We start from the raw sequence: 26,118 nt of genomic DNA, 5'->3' as shown, positions 1-26,118 counted from the left end.
AAAATATAGATAAAATAGAATTATGAATGTGCAAATGTTTTAGGTTATGTACAACATAGGCCTATAGAGAAAATAGAAAGAATTATGAATGTGCTATTTTACAGATGAAAAGTTTTGAGAAGTTATGTACAGATGGACAGTCCTGAGATGTTAGGCTATGTATTGTTCAGGTGGAATATAGCCTGAGAGAAAAAGCCGTTCTTATGCTGTTCAGTAATGATTTATCTGTGTCCGAATGCAAGAACAGACACAATGTTTTAGTATTGAAGGCCAAAATAGATCTCAATTAGGCTAATTCATGCACATGCATGCTCTTGTTTTCTTCTGTGTAAGATGGCAGAAGTGATGCAACAGGAAACTGTAACTATAGTTTCTCGTGAGCACGCGATAGTTTCTCGTGCGCACGCGATAGTATCTCGTGCGCACGAGAAAGTCTTCTTTTTTTTGCCAATGTCCCTTTAGGGGCTCCGTAGTTGTGTGTGCTGTCTCCAAAAAAAAAAAAAAAAACAACAACAAAAAAAATGGTTAAAATGCTTCCCTTTTTATTTCAAGCCACTTGTTTGAGAAAGGTTTTATGTAGTTCATGATGTTTTATATAGACTTTTGATAACAATGTATTTAAAATAAGTGAGCTTAATCAGTTTTCATTTATGTATTTAAAAAAATAAATACAGTGAGGAAAATAAGTATTTGAACACCCTGCTATTTTGCAAGTTCTCCCACTTAGAAATCATGGAGGGGTCTGAAATTGTCATCGTAGGTGCATGTCCACTGTGAGAAACATAATCTAAAAAAAAAAATCCAGAAATCACAATGTATGATTTTTTAACTATTTATTTGTATGATACAGCTGCAAATAAGTATTTGAACACCTGTCTATCAGCTAGAATTCTGACCCTCAAAGACCTGTTAGTCTGCCTTTAAAATGTCCACCTCCACTCCATTTATTATCCTAAATTAGATGCACCTGTTTGAGGCCGTTAGCTGCATAAAGACACCTGTCCACCCCATACAATCAGTAAGAATCCAACTACTAACATGGCCAAGACCAAAGAGCTGTCCAAAGACACTAGAGACAAAATTGTACACCTCCCACAAGGCTGGAAAGGGCTACGGGGAAATTGCCAAGCAGCTTGGTGAAAAAAGGTCCACTGTTGGAGCAATCATTAGAAAATGGAAGAAGCTAAACATGACTGTCAATCTCCCTCGGACTGGGGCTCCATGCAAGATCTCACCTCGTGGGGTCTCAATGATCCTAAGAAAGGTGAGAAATCAGCCCAGAACTACACGGGAGGAGCTGGTCAATGACCTGAAAAGAGCTGGGACCACCGTTTCCAAGGTTACTGTTGGTAATACACTAAGACGTCATGGTTTGAAATCATGCATGGCACGGAAGGTTCCCCTGCTTAAACCAGCACATGTCCAGGCCCGACTTAAGTTTGCCAATGACCATTTGGATGATCCAGAGGAGTCATGGGAGAAAGTCATGTGGTCAGATGAGACCAAAATAGAACTTTTGGTCATAATTCCACTAAACGTGTTTGGAGGAAGAAGAATGATGAGTACCATCCCAAGAACACCATCCCTACTGTGAAGCATGGGGTGGTAGCATCATGCTTTGGGGGTGTTTTTCTGCACATGGGACAGGGCGACTGCACTGTATTAAGGAGAGGATGACCGGGGCCATGTATTGCGAGATTTTGGGGAACAACCTCCTTCCCTCAGTTAGAGCATTGAAGATGGGTCGAGGCTGGGTCTTCCAACATGACAATGACCCGAAGCACACAGCCAGGATAACCAAGTAGTGGCTCTGTAAGAAGCATATCAAGGTTCTGGCGTGGCCTAGCCAGTCTCCAGACCTAAACCCAATAGAGAATCTTTGGAGGAGCTCAAACTCCGTGTTTCTCAGCGACAGGCCAGAAACCTGACTGATCTAGAGAAGATCTGTGTGGAGGTGGGCCAAAATCCCTCCTGCAGTGTGTGCAAACCTGGTGAAAAACTACAGGAAACGTTTGACCTCTGTAATTGCAAACAAAGGCTACTGTACCAAATATTAACATTGATTTTCTCAGGTGTTCAAATACTTATTTGCAGCTGTATCATACAAATAAATAGTTAAAAAATCATACATTGTGATTTCTGGATTTTTGTTTTTAGATTATGTCTCTCACAGTGGACATGCACCTACGATGACAATTTCAGACCCCTCCATGATTTCTAAGTGGGAGAACTTGCAAAATAGCAGGGTGTTCAAATACTTATTTTCCTCACTGTAAATACAGTAGAATGGAATTAATTTCCCAGCTGTTCATGCAAATGGATAAAAGCTTATTTTTAAGTGTAATTATTCAATTGAAAAACACTAGAAAAACAGTGTTTGTAAATACATCTAAATGCCACTTAAGATGATGAAAAGTCATTCATATAAGACTTAGGCAATCCAAAAACAAGGGTAACATCAACATTTTAAAGGTAAAAAATGCCCCTGGAAATCAAAGGGGGAAAATATCCCCCCTATTAGAAAAGTTAACTGCTTATAGTTTTTGGACTATTTTTATCCTGGCCTCACCGAATTCTCATTTAGATTCATCATTTTTGGTGTTGTATGGACCACCTGTTGGCCTGACATTTCCCAACAGCACAGCAGTAATATGACTTTATGAACTATTTTACTTCCAAGATCGATACTATTAGAGATAGAATTGTATCGCATCAGATGTACATATCCCCTGAGGAACAATTCCACTTATTCTCTACTATAGGAGTAACTATAACTTGTTAAATCATCTAAACCAACAACATGTATGTTAGACACTATTCCATCTAAACTACTAAAAGAGGTGCTTCCAGAAGTCATAGATCCTCTTTGGCTATTATTAATTTGTCATTGTCATTAGGATATGTCCCCAAAACCTTCAAATTGGCTGTTATTAAGCCTCTCATTAAAAAAAAACACAACTTGACCCCAAAGGTCTAGTTAATTACAGACCGATCTCGAATCTCCCTTTTCTGTCAAAGATACTAGAAAAGGTAGTATCCTCACAATTATATTCCTTCTTAGAGAAAAATGGTATCTGTGAGGATTTCCAGTCAGGATTTAGACCATTTCATAGTACTGAGACTGCTCTCATTAGAGTTACAAATGACCTGCTTCTATCATCTGATCATGGTTGTATCTCTCTATTAGTGCTACTGGATCTTAGCGCTGCGTTCGACACTATCGACCACAACATTCTTTTGAGTAGACTAGAAAACTTTGTTGGCATTAATGGAAGTGCATTAGCATGGTTCGTACTTATCTGACTGCCATCAATTTGTAGCAGTGAATGAAGAGGTATCATATCTATCACAAGTACAGTATGGAGTACCTCAAGGCTCAGTACTAGGGCCGTTACTTTTCACGCTTTACATGTTACCCTTGGGAGATATCATCAGGAAACACGGTGTTAGCTTTCACTTTTATGCTGATGATACTCAGCTCTATATTTCTTCACAGCCCGGCGAAACACACCAAATTGAGAAACTAACAGAATGCATAGTTGATATAAAAAACTGGATGACGAGTAATTTCTTACTGCTAAATTCTGAAAAAACAAAGCTGTTAATTATCGGACCTAAAACCCCCACATGTAATAACTTTAGAATACTGTCTAACTTGATGGCTGCTCTGTAAATTCTTCGTCATCAGTTAGGAACCTAGGAGTGCTATTTGATAGCAATCTTTTTGTAAAACTGCATTTTTTTCATCTTAAAAATATATCTAAATTGAGACCTATGCTCTCAAAGTCAAATGCAGAAATGTTAATTCATGCATTTATGACCTCAAGGTTAGATTATTGTAATGCTTTATCGGGTGGTTGTTCTGCACGCTTAATAAGCAAACTCCAGATGGTCCAAAATGCAGCAGCTATTCTTACTAGAACCCGGAAGTATGTCCACATTAGCCACCGGTTCTGTCAACACTGCACTGGCTCCTTGTTAAACATCATATAGATTTTAAAATCTTGTTAATTACTTATAAAGCCCTGAATGGTTTAGCACCTCAGTACTTGAGCGAGCTCTTATCGCATTATAGTCCTCCACGTCCACTGCGTTCTCAAAACTCTGGCAATTTGATAATACCTAGAATATCAAAATCATCTGTGGGCGGCAGATCCTTTTCCTATTTAGTGCCCAAACTCTGGAACAATCTACCTAACACTGTTCGGGAGGCAGACAAACTTTGTCAGTTTAAATCTAGATTAAAGACCCATCTCTTTAACCTGGCGTACACATAACACATTAATACGCTTCTAATATTCAAATCCATTAAAGGATTGTTAGGCTGCATTAATTAGGTCAACCAGAACCAGGAACACTCCCCATAACACCCGATGTACTTGTTACAACATAAGAAGAAAGGCATCTATGCTAATATTAGTCTGTTTCTTTCTTATTCCGAAATCACCGTATCCATCCGATCCAGTCCGTATCCAGATCAGATGGTGGATCAGCACCTAGAGATGACCTCTTCAGCCCTGAACGTCAGCGGAGGTCAGGACACCTAGATGAGCCCCAGAGACAGATACCCAGCGAAGACCTCGTCACCTAGACAGCCATCGGGACAAGACCTCGGGAACCAGATGAGTCCTCTACACAATCTGACTTTGCTGCAGTTGGAATTGAACTGCTGGTTCATCTGGTCAGAGGAGATCTGGTCCCCCGACTGAGCCTGGTTTCTCCTGTTTTTTTTCCTCCATTCTGTCACCGATGGAGTTTTGGTTCCTTGCCGCTGTCGCCCCTGGCTTGCTTAGTTGGGGACACTTCATTTCCAGCGATATCGTCGACTTGATTGCACAGATACTATTTAAACTGAACTGAGCTGGACGATGACATCATTGAATTCAATAATGAAATGCCTTTAACTGAAAATTGAGTGTTTAATCTTGTCATTTTACATTATTGACACACTATTTTCCTATTTTGATATTGGAAAGTTGCTTTGACACAATCTGTTATTGTGCTATAGAAATAAAGGTGGCTTGACTAAGGACAGTATCCAGTGGCATAGGCGAAGATACACCATGTGTAGGTCTTTTACTCGCACTTCTGTAAAGTTCGCTTAATTCATTAGAATTTTGTTTCAATTTGATTTAAGCTCTGTGCTTAATCTAAATCTTATTTTAAATAATTTTAAATCTTAGACTAAGATTATTATTTCTTTAGTTCTGTTTTAATTTGTAAATTTGACAATTCTGGTATCCCCTTACTGTTCATTTATTTGTTCGTTAGTTCATCATAATTATTCATTTTGTAATGAATTATTTCTCTTCTGGTATCTTGGACCATTCCTCACTTGAAAAAATCTTTGGTTTTCATGTTGCCACTGCTTTCTTCAAATCCCACCAAATATTTTTAATGAGATTAAATCTGAAGACTGGTCAGGCCACTCAGTTTGAGAATGCACATAGTCAGTGAGTACCAGTTTATGGTTATAAGCAGAAGACCCACCCAAATGGTAAGGGAGGAGGTATTGACACAATTCACCACATGGTGTCACTCAGAAGTCAAGTAAAATTCGTTTGGTGGTTGTGTCTTATGTGTCATTGTCAGATAAATTTCTGCTTTTCTATGGATAAAATCATAATAGTTGGAAATTTTAACTTTTGCATACAGTATGTTATGAAAACAATGCATTGGGATTAGCATTGCATTCTCAACTTTGGTTTTGGTAAGACAAAATGTCACAGTAACCACTCATTGCCATAATCATACACAAGTTTTAATTCTGTCACAAAGTGTGGTTTCACTTTATTTTGATGGTCCCTTTTGAGCATTCTGTTGGCTATAATTAGCATTGCACCTACATATCTACTAGCTCTCATTAGTAGAGTATTATTAGACTGGTAGGGTTAGGGTTAGGATAAGTTGACATGCCCTTGCAAAGTTACTTTATAGTAAGTAGAATGTCTGTTGGGACACCATCACAATAAAGAGTTAGCAGATATTAATCAGACAGTCTACTAATACTCTAATGAGAGTTGGTTGACATGTAAGTGCAAAGTTCCTTATAGTCAACAGAATGCTCAAAAGGGACCATCAAAAAGTGTTACCAGTGTGTTGACACTTCAGCCACAGAGTAATGATACTTCAGATGACTACATGCTACTAAGATAGTATTTTAGAAACTGAAGGGCAAAAGGAATAATAAATAAATAAAATAAATTTAGAAGTGCATGGAAATGTTTCTAGCTACGGACAGCCTGAAAGCTGCATATTACATAGAACATAACCAAAACAATCACATTTTTATTCAATATTGCTAGACTGACAAGAAACCAGACTATCAAAGAAACAGATATTTCTTCAAAGCACATAGCAGTGAATTTTTACTGAGAAACTATAAAACTTTGGAAAGAAAAGTTCAATTTTACAACCATCTGGTAAAGCCTTATCCCAGTTGGCTCCTAAAAGTTTAAATTGCATTACTGGCAAAGTTTGAGACACACTGTCAATTGTGAAAATGTTTAAAGTCATCTTTATCTTATCTTTTAGTCACAACACATTTCTTTTTTGGTCTACTGGAATAAAAACAAATGATCACAGGTTTGAACTCTTTTTAACTCTACGGATATTTTTTACCAGCCACACAAGACCATGCTGTACATGACATTCATAGACTAAATAAATATACTAAAAAACTACAAGAATGAGAAAGTGGACTGTATGATGACAAAAGCAACGGCAGAGATGGAACCACTGAAGAAACTGATTTAAATATACATTTAAAAATGTAAAACTTAGAATCTATTAACTGTATGTCTTCAGAAGACTTGTGCAGATGTTGTGTGAAGTACTTTTTTATTTGGACCCATACATGGTCACTATATACTTGCATGGAAAGGTGTTGCATGGAAAGATTCATTCTTAAATTCTCCTTTGTCTTTCAGAAAAAAAAAAAGCAGTGGTTTGGAACAAATGCGGTTGAGTAAATAATTACATGACAAATTACAGTGAGAGAGAGTGAGAGAGAGAGAGAGAGAATAGGGGTTGCGGCATAGAGAGAGGGAGGGGGGAGGTGAGATTTTTGGTATATAAAACAAAAGGTACAAAAGAGGGGTACAAAATGCCTACCCGAGTCTTTTTAAACTCTCTTGTTCAGCATCACCGAGAATGAAACCAAACCCTGAGTACGAGTGACCAACACCTCATGTCTTTGTTCATTAGACTGTCAGAGGAGCACATCACCAACCATACAAGGTAAACTCTTCAATCTTTCTCCTGTCAAAAGACTATTCAACTTAGTAATTAAGAATTATTTTACATTAGAAAGTAAAAATACTTAGACAGTTGTTTGTTGTTTAGGTTTATCATCAAGAACCTTTTTTGGCTGCCTATATTTCTTTGGAGTCTTAAAGCTCCTTGATGTTAGATTGTACATTAGTGTTTATTGTGTTTTTTTAACCGAAAAGCAAGGAAAGTTCACTGTAAAACACTTTTTGGTTCTAAATGGAACTTTTTGGTTCAAGAATGAAATAGGAATGTTTTAGTAACAACAATTATTATTATTCTAAATTGTAAAATTCATTTACAATAAAACTGTTATAAAAATGTATTAATTTACAAAAATAGATTGTTAATTAATAATAATTAATAACAGAGTAACATAGAAAAGCAGGAGTTTATATACATATATACATACATTACAGTCAAACCAAAAATTATTCAGACGCCAGATATAATTTTTGATATCTTTTTACTAGTGGGTGCAGGACACTATAGTTAAGTGAGGATAGCAAAATAAAGTAAACTGTGACATATTATACCCAAAAATTCTTCATAAAATGTACTACCAGTAAGATTGATAAAAATTTGGGACAAAAAATATTCGGACACTTTGACCTGACCATGTTTTGTTTATGTTTTTCTTTAATTGCTAAATTTTTACACAACAGACTGAACAAAATTAAGCATTTCTTGGTAATTGGTTGGCCTAAATTGGTATGCACTAATTGTATACTTAAATTTAACAGCTGACAGCTATTCAACCGAATTCATTACATACCTTTCTATCAAAGTTACCGGACATTATCAAGATGAATTTGTTCTGACACAGTTTAACTCTGAGTTCTTTTCATATTTTATTACCATTTTCTAAATTGTAGCGAATAAACTGATAATGTGAGAAATGTTGAAGGTGTCTGAATAAATTTTGGTTTGACTGTATATAGATTGAGTGGGTGTGAATCATAATGTGAACTGTGTTTTTAGTGAGAATGATGCAGAGAACTGCCCTGCTATTGCTCTGCTGTCTGTTACTGTCAGTGACATCTTCCCCAGTCTATCCACTGAGGTAAGACAGACCAAAACCAACTGTCATTACATTGTTTTTTTTTAATATAATATTTGATATTTTTGAGAAAGAAATGTCCTCTCACTTTTAACTTTTACTCACAAATTTCTTAACGTGTTGATCAGGGGTCAGCAACCTTTCGGCAACCAATTTTCATTTTTCTGGTTAACCACTGTGCCAATAATACCGCCCCATGGGCATCCTTCTTCTGTGTTTTTCAGAGTCAGCAAAATGTCTTTGTACTGTCCTAAGTGACTACAACTGTGATCTTAATTAACTACCGACTGTAAGCCGTTAGTGTCTTAAGTTAGTGGTTTCATTCATTCTGTAATTTGCAACTGCTTTAGAAAAGTTGTTCCTTAACACTAGAATTTGAGTGGTAACTACTTGAGCCTTGTTCAAATATACACAGTGTCGTTATATGTCTAAATCATGCAGTCTTCTTTGTAGCAAACATAACAAATAACAGTTACATCATTTATAATTACGAATCCTCTTAAATGAGAAACTACTTGAAATCATAAACAGTATTATGTAACAGCAAACCATTCTCATAGCATTCTGATTTTCTCAGAACATGACATTTGCAGCACTTGTTGGGATACAACTAATTAACAGTGTATGACTCATTTTTACTTATGGTTATACACTTCTATACAAACACATGGGCAGAGAGTAGGATATGAATGGTCCTAACAAAGAACAGCTGTCTATGAGAAGCGTGAAAGTCTGTGCTGCTTCTGAGCGTACGTTCAGAGTCTGTCACGTTACCCTAATTGACAGAGCCTGAACTCTGCTTTTGTCGTGTTAACTAGGGTCAGGGCTTCTCATTATGAACCACAGACACAGGATGTGAGTCCACGGCTTTTTGAGAGCATCTTATTTAATTCTCTCCCTTACTACATGAAATTTGTAAGGTAATAACAATGTTTTTGTTTAAGAACTGGGGTGAGACTGGGGCTAGTTGTCACAGTCATGAAATCATCCTGTGTATTAAGTGCGCTATATCTTTTATCAAATTTTCAGTAGTGTCTTTTTTTGTTTTGTTTTTTTTGTACTAAAGACAGAAATTGGCTGCTAAAAATAACCTCTACCAAAAATTGGACTGTTTTGACTGTTCTATATAGAAGAAAACTGGTTCTATCCTATGGGTATGTTCATATCTTACGAATGTGACAGTGATATACACAGTGCTTGATGTGTTTGTTAGGTTCGGTCAGAGAGCAGCTGCGATACTGATGACCTCCTCTATTGAGGATCCAATGCAGTTGCCAGCAGATACTTCATCCCAAACACCAGATGCTGAGTTTAGGTCAGTCATTCATTCATTCACCTAGTGCTCAACAATAACACATTTTTTTCTTCTGTGCAACAGTTCAGATTTCTCTTGCCCTGACATTTTCATTTCACATTTAACTAACTCTAAAACTAACGCAGCACTGTCACACCAACAAGCATGTAAATTCTTGCACTGTACTTTGGGCCATCCAAGTGGTCGAACCCATACCATCCTTGGTCAGAAATTGTCTAGTCTGACTTCAAATAAAGTCATCTAAGTCTGTCATAACTGTGTGATGTTTAAACACCATTTTTAGGTTTGGAAGACATGCCGACGCCATCTTTACCAATAGCTACCGAAAAGTTCTCGGTCAAATATCTGCCAGAAAATTTCTTCAAACTGTTATGGGCAAAAGACTTGGGTATGTTTTTTTTTTTTTTGATAACTATAACTACATCATTTATTGTTTTTAATTAAGTAATTTAGTTTTAGGTACCCCATCTCTGATCCACTTTTTTCCATTCTGCTAATTAATCTCATGATTTAACTACACAATTTAATAATGGTGTGTCCCATGATGTTTTTTTTCTGTCAACAGACCAGAAACTCAAAACTATGTGAAACGCCAGTTGGGCATATATGGAGACACCTTCAAGCAAGATGTGGATATGGATGTCATTGAGAGGGAACAAAGTTACAGAGAACCACAAAGACTTAAGTTCTCAGTAGTTACACATTGATTAAACATTAATAAAAGACTGAACAGTCTTTATACTTGCATTTGCCACATTTTACACGATTATTAAAACTCAGTTCACCCTTCATACAGTTTTCTGTGCACTGTGAAATTTTACAGCCATGTGTTCAGAAGGTCTGCCACAGGAATCAGGAGTCCCTACCTAAAAATACACAAGCAAGAACACATGGTTGTATAGTAGTATAATCATTCCTTAAAAACACTGATGACAAATCCTACCTGAAGACCTCTTGCCAAATTACACTGAAAAAAAATAAAATAAAAAAATGTTTCATCTCACTAATAGCATTATTTCTAAGATGACATTACTCTCATGAATAATATAAAACACTTTAGAAAGACTATAGAAAATATAGACCCTGAAACATTGAAAACAAAATTGAGTACACCTGTGATTTCCAATGCATGAACACCATGAAAATAGTGTTTAAATACCAAGCGACCAACCATCAAGGCACATCCCGAATCTAATGTCAGATTCACTTCCTGTCTCCTGAGATGTCCTCATCTGATCGATTTTTGAAGGCGGCATAGATGTATCCTTCATTGCCTTTGATATCCCACAATCCTGTGTGTTCAGTTCCCTGACAGTTGAGCTTAAAAATAAAGAAAGCTGGCGTCTGAAAGTTGCGTTTTGTGGACAGTTTGTGTGTAATTGTGCGTTTCTGACTAACTTTTCCCACTTTTGATGTGACTTCTAGTGGGAAATCAGTATTATATTAAATATTAGCTTACTTATCACCAAATCTCACTCTATATTGTTGTAGATCATTAAACCATTACATTGCCTCAGTAGACTTTCCAAAATCAGTTTTATGAGGTGCCTTTGTGCACAAACACTGCCTTCAAAGTCATCAGCATTTTTACTCTCATTAAGTATTTTGTGTGTTTTTAAGCAGGTGAGAAAAGGGGGAAATGTTTTTGTTTTTATCCTTAATTAGATTGGATTTTAAAACTTTAATTTGTCACATTTGCTAATAGTTTTTTATCTAGCTAATACAATCTTACACTTGTCCAGTGCTAGACCAGCAATGTGACAAAATATATGAAATTGAAATTAATTCTGTCATGGAACAAATTAAACTAATATTTTAATGGATTAAGAGCAACCAACAAGTGTCCAACATACACGTGAAACCCTTCAAAATGGCTAGATTTAATTCATGTTTTGGTTACTACGTAATCCCCATACTTGCATTTCATACTTGTTAAAATCTTCATATTTTCTACATTTTAGAATAGTAAAGAATGGCTAAATGTGTTCAGTATTATATTTGCCACCCTGCTCTCTGAAAAGAATATCGGCCACTAAAAAACACAGAACAAGCGAATGTGTTTTAATTGTTTTATTTAAAAAACATTGTGTTAGCCATCAGTGTGGTGATAACTGGAAGAATGATTCCACATTTCTGTTCAGTTGATGTCAAACAGAACCTCTTGCTCTGATGGTATGACAAAAAAAAAAAAAAAAAACCCTCAAACAGAAACATGCTTCACTATTCATTACAAAAATCTGAGGACAGGAATCTGTATTCAAAAACAATCAAATGAACATCCTTTCAAAAACAGGAAACAGCAGTAGAATATCACAAACTTTCATTTGAATCACCACCAAACAATTCAATGTACAAGCAACAATCATCATATATCCTCAATGTATTCATCTGTCAAAAAAAGAAAACTGCATGTTTCTTAATTGTCAAATTCAATTTGTATTTTTGAAAATTCCAGAATATTCCGGCCTGCATCTTTGTTTCACTTTTAAACCACCACCAATGCTTCTGTTCCCAAATTTCTTAAATAAAGAAAAAACATGAATATGAAACATCCATGGTCTTCTCGATTTTGCCAGCATCATTTTCCATCAAGTCTGAAAAAGAGAAAGTACTGATTAAAACCAAATTTGTACTTCCTGTAGGAAATAACAGTGCTTGCAAGGTAGCAAAAGCTTAGGTTTTAAACTTCGGTTCTTCATAATCTGCAATGCAACATTTAACCTTTTTGTCATCAATCACACAAACAGATGCAGGAAAAGACCAATCACTAAACAGTATGCAAATATCCACATGACATCATCTGTTGGTTATCTTTTGAATGCTAAAATCTAACCAAGTTAATGGAACACTTTCAAACTCTAAACAGTATGTTGAATATAGTGAATATATAGACAAACATGAATATAGTGCTGCACTGCAAGCAAGGTCATTACTATAATTAAAAAATAAAATTATTTAAAACGCAATACTGTAGCCTAGAAAATTAATCATGACCAATCCACTCAGTATTCAAAACAATTTTAGGAAGGGGAATTTACCAAGAATAAATTGCATGCATTAAGCATAGTTTATTAGCATGCATCATGTCTGCAGTACTTCAGCATGATTCAAAAACGCATGCAAATTAGGTATTGGGGCAAATATCAGACACCGTTTGCACAGAGCAATTCCTCTTTAGCAGGCCAGTTATGAGTACTAGGTTAAGAAGGAAGCAGCAGTCTACAACAATCTGCACTCTAAAAAATATTGTAATTTTGACTAAAAATGCTACAGTAAACACCGATTAATTGGTAAATGGTAGGTTCCTTTACCATATACAGGGGGAAAAAAACTGTCATAGATCTTGTTTATTCTTGATCTTGTCATTTCATTTCATTTCATGTCATTTTATAGTAAAACTGTTAAATGTGCAATTTAAATACTGACAAACCATACACTGACATTCCCAGAATTCCCTGTGACACTTCACATTCGATTGGCTTTCATTTAAATCATTGTTTATTGGTAGTTTTTGTTAGATATGTATATTGATTATTTTTGTCTGTAAGATACCATGCACCAACTATATATTACAATTTACCTCAGCTTGTGGAAAGGCTTCTTTTCCACCTGTGTTACAAAACTGATAGCAGTGTAGCCTAGCTGTTGTATTTAGGATTTCTATTTTTTTTTTTTAATTACAGGTTGTTCTGCAAATATGTTTGTATTTATATTAACGCTGCAAATATTAATTGTGCCAGCTGCTATTTGTGAACCAAGTGAAGCCCTGTGATGCCCCTTATTTGTATAGAAACAGGTTTCCACTGAAATAAATAGTTTAGTGAATGCTTGGAATTTATAGAGTAGTTGTTCATACAGAACTTTATAAGGAAACTCCACAACTGAGAAATTTTCAAAGTGACAAAAAGACAAGCAATTCATCACATAGGGCCTAAACTGTAGTTCAGCGGTCTGTCACTGCACACACTAATGAAGTGAAACACAAGCCAATAAAAACAAGCGATCACAACACTCTGATCAATAAAAAGCATGACATGAAAAATATGGCTTGACAGTCACAAATGGCATTGTTTCAAAGGAAGTTGTGAACTTCACTCAACAAACACACCAACGTAGCCATGCAGTAAATGTTGTCATGGAAATGTTGATGCCATATTATAGGATGCACAGGTGGCAACAGCAAGCCTTACTTCAGCCTGAAGACTGGCCTTTCTTTTTGCAAAACATTCAGGCATTTATCGCAGACTCCTATATTTTGCCAACCTACTACTTTGTTCTGCAGCAATCCTAAAGGAAGGGTAAAAAAAAAGAGAGGGAATGGAAAAAACGCAGAAGGGTTAAAGAAAAACACCGAGACAAAGTGTGTTCACACCAAGAACGATAACTATAACACTAACATTAATAAAGTCCACACCAATGGACAATAACTTTATTTATGCCATCTGCCCACTTTAAAGTCAGTTGAACTCTGATTGGATTGTTTTTATTGTTCATCGGCCGGAAAAAACCCTGTTTTTAATGAGATTCCCATAATATTGGGTGTTTCTCAAACGCAAGGCTGCATCCTACAAAGGTTGCATATCTCGGCTGCCACGTCATCAAACGTCGCTGAAGGCCATCTCAATCGGAAGGATCCTTGGAAGACAGCCTTCGTTTCGCGTCCTTCTTTCAGCTGAATTTGAAGGATGCATGGGATGTATCCTCCGCGACCTTCAATCACCCACAATCCTTTGTACCCATTCCATTTCATGAAAATAAACTGACGAAAAACGAGTCAGTACTGAGCTTGTCTGAATTTATTATGAAATCTAAGACAAAAACAATGTTTTCGGACATGACAAGATAGATGTTATCTTTTGTTTTGGTGTAAATTACTTACTAAACGCTAAACTGCCAATAATTTATGCCACAGTGAGATCATAGATGGCGGTTTTTCATTGTATTGCATTAACAGAAAGCCAAATAATATAAAGATTTGTAATACAAAGGGTTTTTTCCAAAACTAAGTTTTATTAGTGTTTTTGTGCCGTGACGGTAAGGGCGGGAACATATGTGACGTAGCCACGCGCACTTACTAGAGCGTCTCATTCTAGCGTTTATATGCCGATGAGGAGTCTAGCCTACAAGACTCTGAAGGACTGAACTAGGAAGGACGCAGCCTCGGTAGTATCCAGCCTTCCGTTTGAGAAACACCCATTGTTCTTCTTTTTTGTTATACCTATGCTGTGGACTTCACTATTCTTATAGAATAAGAGTGATCATTAAAAATGTTATAGTTATTACAGTGGTATGAACGTCCCTTGATGCTCCATTCACCTTGGCCTGGCAGTCAAAAGACCGCTGTATTGTTGGCTGCTAGTAGGTGTTTCTACAACTAGATGCCCCAATATTATTGGTGGGCTGTGTAATTGGCTATATCTTTTGAAAATCTGCCAACTAATGACATGTATTGGCAGTAAAAAAGATGTTTAAACATGGCAACAGTGTCTCATAGTAGATGGATGAGCTCATCGAAACTTCTCTCGTCTGTCAATCATGCCGGCAGACATCGCCAACTCTTACAGATAATGATTTTAGGTCACTTCACTGCTGATTACTTTATGTACAAATGTCCCTTTGGAAAAAGAGAGAGAACTCTAGACAAGTGAAAGTCAAAACCTTGCATTAAATGCATTAAAGGAATTTATCTGTACAAAATTGGGCCTAGAAAAAAAATAAATAAATAAAACCATTTCAGGTTAAAACTAAACACTGAATGGACACTTATGTTCTCTCTAAGGTCTTTTTAAAGGCACTACAGATTAATTGGGTGAATAATCGTCCACAAAAGGCTGTTAATTAGCAGGGCATATTCAGGGAGGTACATTCTAAATCTGTGAAATTAATCTAGTCCCAAAAGACAGAAAATGAAGAGGAAACCACTTGAGTAAACCAAGCACACACTACAGAGCTCGGAGACGGCAACACACCCACAAGTTCAGCAGAAGGTTCAGAGTGAAGACATAAAGGGGACAGAGATAAAACCCAAGCGTCTATTTTATCAAATAGTGCAATTCAAAGCTGCCTTTTTACCACGTCAGAAATAAGATATACCAAATATTCGCTAATCTACACGTAATTTTGATGGCGATTTCTATATAGTAAATAAAAGGCACATAGTGCACTAAATAAGGTACAGTGAATGATTTGGACAGTCTAAACATGCTTTCCATTCGGGTGCTTGCAAAGGACAATAGAGGTAATATCAGTTTAACACTGTTACTGTACCTTTTCACAGCTTTTTGTGCTAGCATGCGGTTCCCAGCCAGGAATGTGAGGCTGCCTATGATAGCCAAATACTTCAGAGTCTGGAACATGTTTAAGTGAGTCCAGTACACGTACATTAGACCCAACATAGCTGCAAGAGAAGAGAATAATTATTATTTTTTTTTAAACTGAATTTATTTATTTTTCTACATTTTCTCTCAGAAGCATGTCACATTATCGAAGTTAAATTAGATGCAGGTCTGTTCTAAGAGCAGTGAAAGGTGGAAAAAAAAACAAGGCAAACATTATAATTGTGCAGTTACTTTGCTCCATTCCATACATGGATAACTCTTTTTCTGCTTATCTCAATTTAAGTTAAATATTCCATCAAACAAGTATTACTTCAAACATTTTCTATTCGATTGTACATTAATTTGGAAATTCAATGTGCAAATCTGGTTATGATAAACTTCACCAAAAAGCTATTAAATGAATTAGTTATTTAATTAATTCATAGCCCATTTCAGTCCAAGGACATTCTTTTTGTACTGTGCTGGATCTTCACTTTCAATGTAAAATTTAAGTTCTAAAGGGGAAAAAAAACCATTGACAAGTGATTTATATTTCATTGTAAAAAAAAAAATCTATTTCTCTGTGAAGAAAATTAGATTCTCACTTTCTGAACCCTGTTGTTGCACTCTATTAACTCTATTGATCACGCTGAAATACTGCTGAATACTGTGTAATAAGTCAGTCTTACCTGCATGGCCTAAGTGGAAGAGAATGGTGCTGGGTGACAGCGTGAAGTTTGACATATTGGCTCCAAGTTTAAACCACTGTACAGGCAAGAGGGAGAAACATAAGCATGACAGAGTGAATGACAGAATGATAGACCGAATATACATCTTTTTTTTTTTTTTACTAAAGCAACAGAAAATCACAACATTAATTTACAAAGTTTCATTTATTTGCATGTCAGTTTTTACATGCACCCATAATAATGGGTCAGAAGACCATTACCAGTATGAGCAGGAGCAGAAACGGAGAGAGGACCAAGGCAGTAAATGTATTGGATACAACTGTGGGTGGCTTCTTCTCTGGCTCTCTGAAAAGATGCTGTAGAAACAATATTATTAATGAAACAAAAATTAATTAATTAAAAGAATACAAAAATTAGGAAACAGATAGGCCTGGGCATATTTTGACATTGATATTTTTAGCCTTTCAATATTTATGAATAAGGAACCATCATTTCAACCACACATAATCGTTAAAGAAAGGAAACAGTATAACAAGTTTAAGAAAGATGAAAAGTTGAAAGAGTAAACAAAAAAATACCTGCATTGTTCTAGTTTAACAAAATGTGTAATTACTAATTATGTTAACACAAAAATGTTAAATATTTACATGGATCCTATAATTTCTCTTAATTTGGTATGTCCCCCTTTTCTTTAATGAAGCAGCATTTAAGGTTACAAACAAAACCTGATGACCCATGCTATCTAGTCCACACTTTTTCATAAAAGCATGAAACTTGGCACAATTGTACAGGTTAGGGCCCTGAACATTTTCAGAAATGGTGGTTGTCCTGCATTTATTTTCCCCAGGTGTTTTTTTTTTTTTTTTGAAAATCATATTTGAATGGGCGGCAACTATAGTTGTTGTATATGTCGTAAGCACTCCTTCAATGTAAAATTTGAATAGGAGGAGAACATTTGGCATCTAACTCAAAATAACTGCTTTCAACAGATCAACAGCTCATTATGAAAAATGCTTTCTCTAGTTCATTTTGACCACAATTATTGGCACCCAATTATTGCAACATCCTTTTCCCGGGTATGCTAAAAAAAATTTAAATACGAATGGGAATATACTTCAGAGATATTTTACTCATAAGAATTTCTAGGGGTGCCAATAATTGTGGCCAACATGCATTGGAGAAAAAAAAAAAAAAAAAAAAAAATTATATATATATATATTTCATCATGAGGTTTTCTCCCCACTTTCATTTGTTTTACAGGTGCATCTCAAATTAGAATGTCGTGAAAACATTACTGAAGAGGGTCATTACTGAAAAGTGTGGCTGTTTACAGAGTGCTGTATCAAAGCATATTACAGTGAGGAAAATAAGTATTTGAACACCCTGCTATTTTGCAAGTTCTCCCACTTAGAAATCATGGAGGGGTCTGAAATTGTCATCGTAGGTGCATGTCCACTGTGAGAGACATAATCTAAAAAAAAAAATCCAGAAATCACAATGTATGATTTTTTAACTATTTATTTGTATGATACAGCTGCAAATAAGTATTTGAACACCTGTCTATCAGCTAGAATTCTGACCCTCAAAGACCTGTTAGTCTGCCTTTAAAATGTCCACCTCCACTCCATTTATTATCCTAAATTAGATGCACCTGTTGGAGGTCGTTAGCTGCATAAACACACCTGTCCACCCCATACAATCAGTAAGAATCCAACTACTAACATGGCCAAGACCAAAGAGCTGTCCAAAGACACTAGAGACAAAATTGTACACCTCCACAAGGCTGGAAAGGGCTACGGGGAAATTGCCAAGCAGCTTGGTGAAAAAAGGTCCACTGTTGGAGCAATCATTAGAAAATGGAAGAAGCTAAACATGACTGTCAATCTCCCTCGGACTGGGGCTCCATGCAAGATCTCACCTCGTGGGGTCTCAATGATCCTAAGAAAGGTGAGAAATCAGCCCAGAACTACACGGGAGGAGCTGGTCAATGACCTGAAAAGAGCTGGGACCACCGTTCCAAGGTTACTGTTGGTAATACATGAAGACGTCATGGTTTGAAATCATGCATGGCACGGAAGGTTCCCCTGCTTAAACCAGGCCCGACTTAAGTTTGCCAATGACCATTTGGATGATCCAGAGGAGTCATGGGAGAAAGTCATGTGGTCAGATGAGACCAAAATAGAACTTTTTGGTCATAATTCCACTAAACGTGTTTGGAGGAAGAAGAATGATGAGTACCATCCCAAGAACACCATCCCTACTGTGAAGCGTGGGGGTGGTAGCATCATGCTTTGGGGGTGTTTTTCTGCACATGGGACAGGGCGACTGCACTGTATTAAGGAGAGGATGACCGGGGCCATGTATTGCGAGATTTTGGGGAACAACCTCCTTCCCTCAGTTAGAGCATTGAAGATGGGTCGAGGCTGGGTCTTCCAACATGACAATGACCAAGCACACAGCCAGGATAACCAAGGAGTGGCTCTGTAAGAAGCATATCAAGGTTCTGGCGTGGCCTAGCCAGTCTCCAGACCTAAACCCAATAGAGAATCTTTGGAGGAGCGCAAACTCCGTGTTTCTCAGCGACAGGCCAGAAACCTGACTGATCTAGAGAAGATCTGTGTGGAGGAGTGGGCCAAAATCCCTCCTGCAGTGTGTGCAAACCTGGTGAAAAACTACAGGAAACGTTTGACCTCTGTAATTGCAAACAAAGGCTACTGTACCAAATATTAACATTGATTTTCTCAGGTGTTCAAATACTTATTTGCAGCTGTATCATACAAATAAATAGTTAAAAATCATACATTGTGATTTCTGGATTTTTTTTAGATTATGTCTCTCACAGTGGACATGCACCTACGATGACAATTTCAGACCCCTCCATGATTTCTAAGTGGGAGAACTTCCAAAATAGCAGGGTGTTCAAATACTTATTTTCCTCACTGTAAATGCAAAGTTGATTGGAAGGAAGAATTTGGGTAGGAAAAGGTGCACAAGCAACAGTGATGACTGCAAGCTTGAAAATACTGTCAAGCAAAGCTGATTCAAACACTTGCGAGAGCTTCACAAGGAGTGGACTGAAGCTGGAGTCAGTGCATCAAGAGTCACCACGCTCAGACATCTTCAGGAAAAGGGCTACCAAGCCACTTCTGAAGCAGAGACAACGTCAGGAGCGTCTTACCTGGGCTGTGGAGAAAAATAACTGGACTGTTCCTCAGTGGTCCAAAGTCCTCTTTTCAGATGAAAGTAAATATTGCATTTCATTTGGAAATCAAGGTCCCAGAGTCTGGAGGAAGAGTGGAGAGGCACAGAATCCATGTTGCTTGAAGTCCAGTGTGAAGTTTCCACAGTCAGTGATGATTTGGGCTGCCATGTCATCTGCTGGTGTTGGTCCACTGTGTTTTCTGAAGTCCACAGTCAACGCAGCCATCTACCAGGAAATTTTAGAGCACTTCATGCTTCCTTCTGTTGACAAGCTTTATGGAGATGCTGATTTCATTTTCCAGCAGGACTTGGCACCTGCCCACACTGCCAAAGGTACCAAAAGCTGGTTCAATGACCATAGTGTTACTGTGCTTGATTGGCCAGCAAACTCGCCTGACCTGAACCCCATAGAGAATCTATGGGGTATTGTCAAGAGGAAGATGAGAGACACCAGACCCAACAATGCAGATGAGCTGAAGGCCACTATCAGAGCAACCTGGGCTCTCATAACACCGGAGCAGTGCCACAGACTGATCGACTCCATGCCACGCCGCATTGCTGCAGTAATTCAGGCAAAAGGAGCCCCAACTAAGTATTGAGTACTGTACATGCTCATACTTTTCATTTTCATACTTTTCAGTTGGCCAAGATTTCTAAAAATCCTTTCTTTGTATTGGTCTTAAGTAATATTCTAATATTTTGAGATACTGATTTGACTTTCATGAGCTGTAAGCTCTAATCATCAAAATGAAAAGAAATAAACATTTGAAATATATCAGTCTGTGTGTAATGAATGAATATAATATACAAGTTTTACTTTTTGAATGGAATTAGTGAAATAAATCAACCTTTTGATGATATTCTAATTATATGACCAGCACCTGTATGTTATATGTACTTACAAGTCATTTGCCCACCGACTTTTGACTAAGTATACAAAAAACTATAGATCTCTTGTAAGATTTGTTTTGTTTGGGTGATTCTTGAGACCTTCATGATCATGTAGATGTATATATGTCAACAAAAAATACTTATTACTAACATGAAAATGACCTTTCTTTGGGAGGGTTTGCCTTTCCCATGCTTCCTGAAAATAGGAGTAGGAAGTTGACGGTCTCATGTGACAGGAAGGAAGTGCATACCTTTTTTCCCCCCTTGAAATCATTTATTTGGTTGTTAGCTTGCATGTCATTGAGACATCAAACATGGATAACATCTAGAAAAATACTTACAAAAGGAAAATGACAACTATAAACTGCGGCAACTATAGTTGCCGGTGAGCTTAAATGGGTTAAGACTCAATGCTACTACTACTAATAATAAATCTTTAATATTTAAGGAATAATCCCATTTGTTTTCTTTTTTATTTTAACAGTAAACCTCTGTTGTGCAGCACTTTGTTTGCCAAAAAATAAAAGGGTTTAATTTTCATTTGATTAGGATAAATTAAATTAATGTATTATGCCTTCATCTGATTACCAGAAAAATTAAGAACATTTTATTTAGCCCTATTATTGTTTAAGAAAGGACCCTATACAAAAAAAGAATAGGTTTAAAATACAGGCCTGTGGTTCTCAATTTCTTTTTATTAATTCACCATTTGTAAACTGATGTTTACTGTTCATGTTTTAGAAATATCAATAACTTTTGTATTAAAACTATATATAATTGAATCGGGACATCTGAATCGATACCCAGCCCTAATTGCTATGCTGATGCAAAGCTCTATCATTTATTTTAACCAGACAATCCAATAGTAGCTGCATGGATCTCAGGCTGCCTGTCAAACATCTCGGCATGGATGAAGGAACATTTCCTGCAGCTCAACCTGGCAAAGACTGAGCTTCTCGTTTTCCCTGCCACTCCGACTCAACAGCATGATTTCAACATCCTGCTTGGAATCATTGAAAATCATTCTTTGGTGACCAGCTGAGCTTCAAGTACCATAAAGACAGCTCGATCGTGCAGGTTTGCGTCGCACAACATCAGGAGGATTAGGCCCTTCCAAACAGAGCATGCTGCACAACTTCTTGCCCAGGCAATTGTCATTTCTAGGCTGGACTATTGCAGTGTTCTTCTGACTGAACTTCCATCATGCGCAATCAAACCTCGACAAATGATTCAGAATGCAGCGGCACGACTGGTCTTCAACAAGCCCAAAAGGGCCCACTTCACTCATCTCTTTATCTCCCTGCACTGGCTACCGGTTGCGGCTCGCATCAAGTTCAAGACACTGATGTTTGCGAATAGAACAGCCACAGGCTCAGCACCCTCCTACTTCCTCCTCACTCTTACGAACCTACATCCCCTCCATAAGCCTGAGATCTGTAAGTAAGTGATGCCTCGTGGTAACATCACAGAGAAGCATTTTCGTTCATCTTTCCTGGCTGGTGAAATGATCTTCCCACAATCGCAGTTAATAACAGAACACCCGACACATTATCTGACAGAAACACCAATTTAATCCCAAACCCGACCTATCTGACATAAAAACTGGGACCCGAACAGCACCTGCATTAAATCTCCTATGTGAGGTAGACAGAACTCATTAAAACTTTTATTCATATTGCGAATAAATACAGAAAGCAAGCAAAGAGCGCTCACTTTAATATAATCACTGCAGCTGTCAATCAGGAACAGTACGATTGGCTACATTGCTCAGCGTGTACTAGACCCAGTAGAAATAGTCTTGGTTAATGGAACCGCAACCCACCCGTGCTTGTGCGGGTCGGACGGTGACCACACCCTACACATAAATATTATTCCACCCGTTACATCAAATATTAGCAATTCACCTGCATGTACCTGCCCGCATGCAGGACCCTGGCTTCCCCCTTGTGGACAACATAGACAACTCTGGCCCTAGAGAATGATTGTAAATTAAGTTTACATGAAATATGTTTGAAATTTCATTCTGCATCTTCTGAGATTTCATTGTAATCCTTCTCATAAAGTCACTGAATTAACCATTAACTGTTACCTGATAGCATTGCCGTCGCATTATATCGCCTACCTGACTCTGCCTAAGAAGTAAGGAAAAATACACTTACCTGAGATGATTTTCTCTGAAATACATGATAGTATTCTTGAAAAAAATCTTTGAATGTATTATTGAATAAAATATTAATTATCAAAGAAAGAAAAAAAATAATAGCCATAATATGGACTTTTGTAAATGCTGGGATACTGTGATGCTCATTGCTGATTTCACCATTACTCTTCATCTGAACAGATTATGTTTGTTGTATATGGCATCATTGTAATCCTTGACCATCAAAACATAGGGGTAGACATCACCTTTTCTGTGTTATGTTTGGTTCAGGAGATATGACACAAAATACATAATTTGGTTATGGTGGAAAGTAAAATGGTCGCCATGGCAACCATGAGGTGTTTTTGCAATGGCTCCATTTCTGAAAATGTTTAGGGTAGCAAACTTTACAAGTGTACCAAGTTTCATGCTTTTATGAAAAAGTGAACAATATTTCCACATAATCACCTGGACTAATCCACTATGATACAATAATGTTCTGAATAGCATCTTATGCATCAGTGGAAGGAGGAAAATCTGTCTTTTTATACAAAGTCCACAGAGTCAATGTCACAAACTTGCTTGTAAGATTTGTGAAAAACTGCAGAATTATATTTGAAAATATTTTGTTTTATTTATTTTTAATTTAATTTATTTATTTAAATTTTAGTTTTTATTAATAATAATAATTATATTAATAATAAAAATCATGTTCTCTGTACAGAAATTTGGCATTTTCCTCAGAATATCCTTTCATCCCCGAGTACCACTGGAGCACTTACCTGGATTTCTGGTTTGGGTGCATACAATGTTTTAGCCTGAATTGCTGCAGGTGCCTCTTCATCTAAGAACTTCAGCACAACATCAGCCTTTGAGAAAAATTAAGTCTAAATTAAAACTAAATCCATGTCTTTTTATAAGGACAATGGGATCTTGAAATAAACTTTTGCAAGTGCTGTTTTGAATTGTCAGAGTTCTCCAATGAAAATAACTGCCTTACCACGTTCCACAAAATGGGGTTCTCCAGCGTAGCGTCTCCCACCATCAGGTAAAGAGCATAGGTGCCAGAGATGGAATCAAACTCTGTCTTTCTCTCAGCTGTGTCCAGCTCAAACTTATACAAATTCTTACTGTCAGGTTCAGCCACAAAAACGACCTCCTGACCGGTCTTCTGGTTGTGTAACCTCACAAAGGTCTGAAAGAAAAAAATGACTTCAATCAGTGCATTCAAATGTTTTTTGAACAGTGCATTTAAATAGGGTTGCCAACTTTGCTTGCTTGGAGTGACATTTTGATGACGTGGGCTTAATCACATCCCAATCCAAGGTTTTAAAGAGGACATCGGATGCCCATTCTCAACAAGTTGGTATGAATCTTTAGGGTCTTCATGAAATGTCTGCAACATACGTTGGTTAAAATTCCTCAATGGTTTCCTTGTCATATACAGCTCTGTTCACAGAGACCCATTTCTGTACATGTCTCTTTAAACGATAATGAGCTACTGCTCACCCCATCCATCTCTTCCGTTTTTGCGCGTTACCATCAAAAACAAAACTGTCCTCAGTGGCTCTGATGTCGGGAGAAAATGAAGACTCTTACCCCTTATTTACGCCTGTTTCACTCAGCAAACAAGCTTTGCATCAGCTTAACTTTATCGTCACTCCAGCTGCCCACTCGCGAGTTTGTTTGAATTCAATTCAAGTTTATTTGTATAGTACTTTTCACGATGCAAATCGCTGCAAAACAGCTTTACAGAAAATTAAAGTTTCTACATTATGTTTAGTAATAGCTTATCAGTGGTGACACACAAATTGATGTCCATATGGCAGAATGTACGATACAAATCAAGCAGTTAATTAATGTCATGTAATCAAACAGACGGTGAACACTAACAGCAATGATTATATGTTGCAAACAAACTTATAGCAAAATTTGGTAGTTTTGTATGTTGTCTGAGGTCCTCTGGGGGGTTGGCATGTTTGTGTTTAACGCCATTCCAGCTTCTGTGGCTATTTTCATGGCGAGAAATATTATGGCTGAATTATATCATGTTTTTATAATTTATTTTTGCTAAAAACTCCAAAACTGTATTTGGTTTAACTGTTAAAAATCTCTTCATAAGAGTTGCCCACTCGCAAGAGTATTCACACTGGAAGTGTTTGAACAGCGTCACAGCAGCGGCTGCTCAAGTTTGCGGTGTGAAACCGGCCATTTTTACATTCAACTACAAAACACCTGCATTGCTTACGAGTCAAGCAGCTGTTCGAGCACAGAGAAAATGGCGGACAGTGTACAACTGGCTGAGGGAAGAAATATGCTAACACGGGACAATCCGTTAGCAGTCGTGGGCAGGCCCTGGGCAGTATGACATCATACTGTAAGGAAGCAGAATAATGACAATAGTTTTTGAAACAAAGCATGCTGAATTCCACAAATCGAAAAAAAAGATGCATTGCAATTAACAGTGCTTGCATTTTTAGGTCCTGAAATTTAACATAGTTGTTTATTTAAGCTGTGAATATTTCAATTCAAAATATTCACACGCATTTTCATAATTAAAAATTCAATAATTAATATTCACCTTCCAGAATTCACTTCCAAAATATTCAATCTGTTTAAAAATACGATGTATAATATTCGACAGGCAAATTTCAGTCATTTTATTTCACTTTCCAAATTCGCTGCCACAAATTTAGTGGTTAAAATTCGGCAGAAAATTCAGCGTTGCACATCCGGGAACCGCAGGAATAGCAGTAGAGCACCGATGCATGATCTCCAGCTGATGCCAACCGCTCACCAGCAGGTGGCGCAAGCCGCTGTTGATGAAGGCCATATGTGGATCAAGTCACTCATTTACAAAAACTGATTTGCAGAAATGGAGCTAGCGCTAGTAGTTTTGATCATCTGAGGAAGACATATATTGCTTTTGGTTGCTTATTTCTGTAACTCTGTATCATGGCTTGTGTGACGCTGTGCTGTAATACTGGGGTTCCCCTCATACGTCACACTCCAGGATTCCCCAACGACGAGTAACGCGCCACAGTGAACTAATACAGTGATATAAGACCTCAGATCTCAGAATACACTATATTGATGATTATGTGAACTAAATGGACAGTTAAGCAGATGTAGAATATGAAGGTTTCACGCTGTTTCCCTCAGAAATCGGTTAAAGAAAACATTACGTGGCTCAGTAGCGCACTAACACAATGACAGCTATTAGACTTGTTTGAGAT

The 26,118-nt window shown here is 37.1% G+C and overlaps 2 protein-coding genes across 3 annotated transcripts in view; one reads left to right on the top strand and one right to left on the bottom strand.

Moving 5' to 3' along the window:
- The first annotated feature begins 7,208 nt into the window (after positions 1-7,208).
- Positions 7,209-10,351, top strand: ghrh (growth hormone releasing hormone). The gene is made up of 5 exons (XM_058792474.1): positions 7,209-7,239; positions 8,251-8,332; positions 9,543-9,644; positions 9,928-10,032; positions 10,210-10,351. Exons 2-5 carry the CDS (start codon positions 8,256-8,258, stop codon positions 10,349-10,351), a joined length of 426 nt encoding a protein of 141 aa, XP_058648457.1. The 5' UTR covers positions 7,209-7,239; positions 8,251-8,255.
- A 1,348-nt stretch (positions 10,352-11,699) lies between these two features.
- Positions 11,700-26,118, bottom strand: part of rpn2 (ribophorin II) — a 31,932-nt gene continuing 17,513 nt past the window's right edge. Inside the window, exons 12-18 of one of the 2 annotated variants that reach the window (XM_058791561.1) lie at positions 23,883-24,077; positions 23,665-23,751; positions 16,911-17,006; positions 16,651-16,726; positions 15,912-16,041; positions 13,835-13,931; positions 11,700-12,238 (exon numbers count right to left, since the gene is read on the bottom strand). In XM_058791561.1, the coding sequence (XP_058647544.1) occupies positions 13,880-13,931; positions 15,912-16,041; positions 16,651-16,726; positions 16,911-17,006; positions 23,665-23,751; positions 23,883-24,077 (636 nt within the window). In that variant the 3' untranslated portion in view covers positions 11,700-12,238; positions 13,835-13,879. The remainder of the gene's footprint in view (positions 12,239-13,834; positions 13,932-15,911; positions 16,042-16,650; positions 16,727-16,910; positions 17,007-23,664; positions 23,752-23,882; positions 24,078-26,118) is intronic. The other variant, XM_058791563.1, reaches the window with a different exon arrangement.

Source organism: Onychostoma macrolepis, chromosome 11, assembly GCF_012432095.1.
Source record: "Onychostoma macrolepis isolate SWU-2019 chromosome 11, ASM1243209v1, whole genome shotgun sequence".
NCBI classification, from domain to species: Eukaryota; Metazoa; Chordata; class Actinopteri; order Cypriniformes; family Cyprinidae; genus Onychostoma; species Onychostoma macrolepis.
The sequence above is the reverse complement of the archived record's forward strand: the minus strand, read 5'-3'. Positions and strand labels throughout refer to the sequence as shown.